This window comes from Monoraphidium neglectum (assembly GCF_000611645.1).
Source record: "Monoraphidium neglectum strain SAG 48.87 unplaced genomic scaffold scaffold00277, whole genome shotgun sequence".
Classification (NCBI taxonomy): Eukaryota; Viridiplantae; Chlorophyta; class Chlorophyceae; order Sphaeropleales; family Selenastraceae; genus Monoraphidium; species Monoraphidium neglectum.
This window is the reverse complement of record NW_014013351.1, coordinates 21696-28904: the sequence shown is the minus strand read 5'-3', so window position 1 is coordinate 28904 and position 7209 is coordinate 21696. Positions and strand designations below refer to the sequence as shown.

The following is a 7209-nucleotide window of genomic DNA, read 5'->3' as shown; positions in this document are numbered from 1 at the left end:
TGATGTGTGGACACCTGTGAAGCGTCGCACAGCGGCGCGGACGATTCCCATCGCTGTAGTCAATAATGTGGCGTCGCTACAACCACTATGGCAAGTCATTTTGCTGCAGAATGTGATGAGATGCGTGATGAGATGCGTGACAGGTTCAAACGGGCTCTAAGCAGTCAATACGTCAGGGGTTTGAAGTGCGCATCCAGCACACTGAGGCGCCATCACGCCCCGCGAGACACGCACCAATGCAGACGAGCTCGTGACAATTGAAGGTAGACAGCAGAGCAAAGGGCAGGCCTCCCAGGTTCGGCCGCTGGTAATGACAAAGATAATAGAATACGCATGAGACGGGCCCGGCTGTCTCAGCGCCATCCGAACGCCATCACTGTGTGGCGCCCATGCGGGCGCTCGGCGGCGCCTTGCAACGTCCAATCACGGGCAGCGAGAGGTTGAGCGGCCCGCCCTCGCTCTACCATGGCCACCGCTAGATCACAGATCACAGGATCGTGTAAAACGGGTTGGGAATCTTGATGGCCACCTCTGGGTGATACAACCCGTTCATATCGCTGAACTGGTCCCCGACTGACCCCCAGATATGAAACCCATACTTGACCTGCGCAGCCCTCCGCGCCTCTGGCTTCACCACCGACGCGAGGCGGCTGTCGTTGGCGCCGCGCATGAGGAGGGAGGTATAGCAGCACACCCCCGGGTCGCCGTTCCTGGCGCCGCCCTGGCACGGCTCGCCGTAGCCGGCGAGCTTCAGGGCGGCGGCGGTGGGCGCGCGCAGGGGCTCGCGGCGGCCGGTGATCAGGACGAGCGGGTGTGCCGCGGCGCACAGGGCCTGGCAGGCGCAAAGGGAGGAGGATCGAGGTGGGGAGGAGGGCGAGACGTGACAAAGAGCTGCAACCACCCGCAGGCCCGGCCCCTGCTGTCCTTCAATGTGCAATCGACGGCGCTCGGCCGGCCGCGGCAACGCCCGACCTCCCCGCTCGAGGGTCCAAACACGCGCCCTCGCAGCGTGCCCGCGTGCCACCCCCTCTTGCCAGCAGGGGTATGCCCCAAAACCATCGGGAGCCACAGCCCCTCGCCCCCACCGGCCGCACCTGGTACAGCCCCAGCACGGGCTTCAGCGCCGGCGTCGCGGCCGGCGGCGCCGCCGCCGCCGCAGCGTCCCTGAGCGCCGCCAGGTCGGCGGCGCCCATAAGCCGGCGCCCCTTGGTGAACGCGGCGGGGTCGCGCAGCACGTTTGACAGCACGGTCTCATCGATGTCGAAGACGACCATCTGCCTCTGACGCGCCGCCTTCTGGGCCTGGGCTGTTTGGGGGCTGAGCGGCAGGCCCATCGCCGCGAGGGCGTCCCTGGCCGCGAGCTCGACGCCGCGCATGTAGGCACCACTGTTGAGGTACGCGAGCAGCTGGGACCCGCAGCCCTCGACAGGGGTGCTGGGGAAGTCGCCCGACCTGGGGGCGCTCGGGGGCGCAGCAGGCGGGCGCGCTGTTGCAGGCGTGCGCAGCTGGCCTAGTGAGGGCGGGGCGCACTGCCTGGGATGCCTTGGCCCTTTGCCGGCGATTCAACCCCGAGCACTGCAGGCTCCCGTGGCCCCTGCAAGCTGCGCACCCTTTCCTGATGGCCTCCGTTATGTTGCCGCCGCCTAGGGGTGACATGCACTCAGCCAGGATGCAGCTGGGGCGCCGTGTGGAGCGCCCCAAATGCAAGGGGTTGGTTGGCGTGGTGTCGGCAGTTCATGGTGTGCGTGCGGCGCGTAACACCGTTGCGCAGCTGTACGCAGTGCCTGTGTACACAATATGCCACTGCCAGAAGCTTGGTCGACATGCACCTCGTCTGCCCCCTCAAAGGCCAGCGCTGCACACCTGCGGGATGTGGCATTTGCGCCTGCGATGGCCGGAGTAGCGCACGAGCTAAGGGCGGCACACAAGAGCATCAGCAGCTGTTCTGCTCGCTTATGACCGTGAAAAACCATTGCGGCCACTTTACGCCGTGTTTTTGCTACAAGGCAACCGCAGAACTCTGTCGACCAGCCCACTAAACCATTTGAAGATTGATTGACGGGCACATACGATTTGTGCTGTGTACGCGTAATCATTGTACCCCTCGGTACCCGAGTCACTTCATCGCGGTTTTTTGTCACTGCCACGGCCCAACGTGGTCCTTTCCAGCTCCATCTCAGGAAAAATAGTCGAACTGCTGAAAACTCGCATGTTCACCCCGCCCGTTGTCGCCCACGCTTTGCTGGCACCCACAGCATAGCCACTGGCTGGCCCCCACCCACCAGAACGCTCCGTCAGCACACAATTCGTGGACGAGCGACCTGCTATGAGCTTAACTTGATATTCTTCAAGAGCAGCTGGTGTTTGCGTGCACCTGGCCGGGTTGCGCCGGCCACCTCGTCACGCAGCATCCTGCCGTTGCAACACCGCGGAGTTTGGTCCATAGTAAGAAGCGCTGATATCTACCTTAGAGTGGGAGGTAAGCCGGCGGTGTGCTGTGCACAGCCGCGCTCGGTCGAACGCAGCAGGGTGTGAACCCGTCGCCAGGCCCAGATCTTTCATTCCCTGGCTCGCCGTCGGTGGGTATGCGGGTGATTGGGCATGCACTCCCTTACAAAAGCTCTCTGTACGCATCCCATCCCGCCACAGCAGCTCAGGTAGGCGGGCTGCCGTGGCTGGGCTCAGCCACAGCCGCGGCGGGCCATGGCGCGGCGGACGTCACGGCGCCGCGGCCCTGCTGCCGTGCATGCAGCGCGCCTGTTACTCCTGGCCCTGGCTGCAACAGCAGCCCGGAGAGCTTGGTCAGCTGATCCAGAGCCCACCACAGTTGCGGGACAGCTAATTATCGTCTGGGACGATCGGGTCGGTGACGTCATCAGCGCCGGCGAACGCGCCCGTGACGCCGCAACAGCCGCGGCCACCGCCTCCCTCACCAAGACCGCGGTTGCAGCGGCGCGCGTCAGCCGAGATGGGGGTGCTGCGGGGTCGCCATCCCCTGCGCCGCGCATCGATGTCGAGTTATTGGCCGACATGCTCCCTGGCGGCAGCGGCAGTATCGGTGGCGGCGGTGGCACTGCAGCGGCTGCGGCTGCACCCGCGGCTAGACGCAGCGGCAGCGCAGCGCCCTCGATCCGCGCCAGCTTGGTCAGAGTGACCGGGCTGGTTGGAGAGGATCCCTACGCCATGGCCGCAGTCAAAGAGCGCCTTTCGGGCCTGTCTGGCGTCAAGTACGTGCAGCCGGTTGTTGAATACCGCGCTCTGTCAGCGCCTGGTGCCCTCGGGCCCCCGCGTCCGCCGTCCAGCGCCAGCCGTACCCGCCGACTGGCCCAGACGGCGCCGCTGACGGTGGCGAGGCGCAATGGCTTGTGCGGCGCTGCCGCCAAGGCTGTGTGCGGGTTCAGCCAGTGTTGCAGCAGCAAGGGAAGGTACGGCCCGTGCCGTCGTGTTGACGCCCGCCGCCATGTGCTCGCTTGCGCACATATGCCACGCTACCTTTTCCTGACGTTCTAGAACACAGCTTTAGTCCCCAATCCGTTTTTGCTACACCACTCCCCGCACGACGACCCAGGTGCGGCGACACCCCTCTGCACTGCACAGTTGGGTGCCGATCCAGCTACGGGCGCTGCGTGCCGCGCCTTGCCCGCGAGCCGCTGAAAGTTGGGGAGGCCACGCTGAACGGGATGGGCCGCATCCAGAGCACCACAGGCAGGGCGGGGCCCCCTGCGTCTGTCCCTGTGGACGCCGCAGACGCTGGCGTCACCATTGCGGTGAGGGTCCGCAGCGCAATCGTGCGTTCGGCTGTGTCTGCGCTTGTTTCCGCTCTTGCTCGTCCTAGAACCGACCTTCCTCCGTGCCCCGCCCAAAGTTCCTAACAAACCCCATTGGCTGAACAGGTGCTGGACACGGGCATCGCGCCGCACCCAGACCTCAACGTAATTGGCGGCAGGAGCTTTGTTAACAACAGCAACAACCCCGACGACTGGACGGACCGCTACGCCCACGGCACGCTGGTCGCGGGCATCATCGGCGCGCGCAACAACGGCATGGGCGTTTGGGGCGTCCTGCCGGGCGTGCCGCTGTTCTCGGCGAAGGTGCTGTCGGATCAGGGGGCCGGCACCACGCTCAGCATCTCGAACGCAGTGCGGTGGTTGGTCCAGAACGGCGCGGGCATGAAGGTCTCTGTCATTAACCTTTCATTGGGCGGTATCGGGCGCGACCCTTTCCTCTGCGACGCAATTCAGGCGGCGGTGGACAGCGGCATGGTTGTGGTGGCCGCGGCCGGCAACTCCGGCGTCAACATGAGCTCGTCACTCCCGGCCAACTGTGCGGCGGTGATTGCGGTGACGGCACTGGACCTGGTTCAAGGGTCGCCGACCGGTGGAGGCAAGCCTGCGTCATACAGCAACTGGTGAGTACGGGCTCAAGGCAAAAGTTGCTCATGGGCGAGCTACTGCATCTCCAACAGCGTACACATGCATGCGCAGACTCGCGTACATGCACACGACGGCTGGGCTGTACTTTGTTCTGAGGTGCAATACAAGAGCGTGCCCTGCACACAGGTGTCGTGAGCTGCTCAAGGATTGTTTTGGGCCTGCACCTGCAGCACACCCCTCCACACCGAGTTGGCACAGGAGCACGTGACTGCTATCCTAGGTCACGCCAACCTTGGAGGGTCCACTCAACAACTTGCATGATCCCACCCTTTTGAATCTTCTAGGCTCCCCCTTCAGGCAAGCCCCCTCGACTTGAATCGGATCGTCACTGCTCCCGGCACTAGTATTGAGTCGACGACTGTTGGCGCCGCTTTTGTGTCGAAGTCGGGTACGAGCTTTTCCAGTCCGCACGTGGCTGGCGTTGCGGGCCGCTGCTTCGCCGCTGGCGATTGCCGTCTCAGCAATGGCGCCGCCAACGCAGTCAAGATCGTGCAGTCAGCTGTTGCCCGGCACAAGGCGGATAGAGTCTTCAGGTGGGGCAGTTTGGACAACACAGTCGGCACGGGGGCATCTCGGCGGTACTACGGGCCGCTGATCTGGGCAGACTACTGGTGACGCAATGCCGCGGCGTGGCCAGCTAAGCAGCGCCAGCATGGAATTATTTGGTCCCTGTTTTGCAGCGATGTCTGCGGCCTACTTGCACTTCCTGAACGGGGCGCTCTTTTGTGTTTGCTTTTGGGATTTTGTGCCCTAGGCCGCCGCTGCACGTGGCATGAACAAAGGCCAAGTTTGGTGAGGCCCAGCTCCTTGCCCCAGATGCCCCTGTTTGATATCTTGCTTAATACATTATCCTCTCCATCCAGAATATGAACCCTCATAAAGCAGGTGCTCATATCTCACAAACGCTTTCGTTTGTACACGGGCAGGCATTTACCACACATCCTCATGTGGCAGGCATCGCGCTGTTGGGTCTACGGCGCACTTGCAATCACTGGTGCATCCCCCCCCTCGTACTTCTTTCTGGTGGCGACCGTGCATATGACGGTGCCCCAGGCTGACGGTTTCCCTGTGTTGATGGGACCTGTTGTTTCTTTGTGCTCTGTGTGATTTCAATGTGTGCTCACTGCACTGCGCCACACCCTCCGCACAAGCAGGGTATGCTGCCTCCACTGTCTGGACAATCTGGATCCTAAACTCCTGTGTACTGTATATAGTGGTGTCATGTTTTGTAAGACTGCATGCATTTGACGGGCCTTGCCACACAGATGCGATGGACACCTTTCCAAGAACGCGCATTTGACTCTGATGCTGTGCTTACACTTGGCTGATTGGCTGATTGGCACCTGGAGCAAAGCATGGGGTGCTGTGGGCCCCCTGAGCACCTGTCGGAGTGGAGTTTCTTGCAGCTCTTGACGAGCTCTGACACTGCAAGGGCGCCGGAAATATAATTGATGGTTGTCAACGGCCAATTCAATCGCGCCTGCCGAATGACGCTGCTCCCTCATTCCACAGTCGTCGAGAGCGGCGGCAGACCTGCTGGATCAGACAGCATAAGAATGTGAGAGTTTGTATTAACAACATATCTGCCCCCGCCTGTCCACGTCGCGGGTGACCAAGGTGTGTCACCGCGGCCCTTCAAGGACCAAGATGAGATCCGCCAGTGATTGTGACGCTAGAGTTCAAGTAGTCGTTTTATTTCCCAGTCTCACCGTCCTCTTCGTTGGCTGTGTAGGTTGCCTGGAACCCTGCAACGTTCAGGTCCAGTTCCGTCTGTAAAGTGTCGACAGGCTGTTGAGAGGCTTCACAAGTACAAATTTACCGTAATTTCTTGCAGGGCAGCTCGTGCTTGCCAGCAGGCCAGCTTGCGCCGGCCACCGCAACCAGCCACGCCTGGGCCGGCCTTCAGCAACACCGTTTCGGGTGTCCGTTGTGCAACCCCGCAAATTTTAGAGCGTATCAAAGTTGTTGGTGCTGCCCTGGAAGCGAAAGGTGCGCCAGCGGTGCGCAGTTTGCAAGCGGCGCACAAGAGCATGCTTCGGCGCTTGCTGGCACTTGCTTGTGCTTTGATCCAACCCGTGCCCCACCGCATCGCCGATATATTGCCAATCAATTGGACGTCTTCCACTGACCGCAGCCATCTGTGCATGCTGATTCCCCACAAGGCACGTTAAGCAGCTGTGGTTGCGGCTGGGCTCAACCAGCCACAGCGGCGGTGGACCATGGCGCGACAGCCCTCACGGCGCTGCCGCTTTGCAGCCATGAATGCCGTGCGCCTGTTGGTCCTGGCCCTGGCTGTAGCGGCGGCCCAGGCAGCCTTATCAGCTGACCCAGAGCCTGCCACAATTGCGGGACAGCTGATCATTGTCTGGGACGAGTCAGTAGTTGACGTCAGCAGTGCTAGCGCACGCGCCTTCGCCGCCGCAACAGCCGCGGCCGCCGCATCCTTCGCCAAGGCAGAGCCTGCAGCGGCGAACGTCAATGGAGATGCAGGCGCTGCGGGGCTGCCGCCCCCTGCGCCGCGCATCGAAGTCAACTCCTTGGCCGATGTCCTCAATGCGCGCAGCAGTGGTGTCGTGGCCGCCTCGCGTGCTGGAAGCGGTGGCGTGGCGTCCTTGATACCCGCCAGCCTGGTCAGGGTGATTGGCCTGGTTGGAGAGGATCCTTACGCCATGGCCGCAATCCAGGAAAGCCTTTTAGGCCTTAAAGGTGTCAAGTACGTGCAACCAGTCTTTGAGCATCGAGCTGCGTCGGCGCATGGCTCTTTTGATCCTGCACT

At 62.3% G+C, this 7209-nt stretch overlaps 2 protein-coding genes across 2 annotated transcripts; one reads left to right on the top strand and one right to left on the bottom strand.

Annotated features, from left to right (window-relative positions):
- Nucleotides 1–487: 487 nt before the first annotated feature.
- Nucleotides 488–1376, bottom strand: MNEG_2454 (hypothetical protein; the record flags this gene model as incomplete). Its single annotated transcript, XM_014049071.1, has 2 exons — nt 488–832; nt 1095–1376. The coding sequence occupies 2 exons, from the start codon at nt 1374–1376 to the stop codon at nt 488–490; spliced, it is 627 nt and encodes a 208-aa protein (XP_013904525.1).
- A 2304-nt stretch (nt 1377–3680) lies between these two features.
- MNEG_2453 (Subtilisin Carlsberg) lies at nt 3681–4412 on the top strand (the record flags this gene model as incomplete). The annotated part of the gene is made up of 2 exons (XM_014049070.1): nt 3681–3767; nt 3894–4412. 2 exons carry the CDS (start codon nt 3681–3683, stop codon nt 4410–4412), a joined length of 606 nt encoding a protein of 201 aa, XP_013904524.1.
- Nucleotides 4413–7209: the final 2797 nt, after the last annotated feature.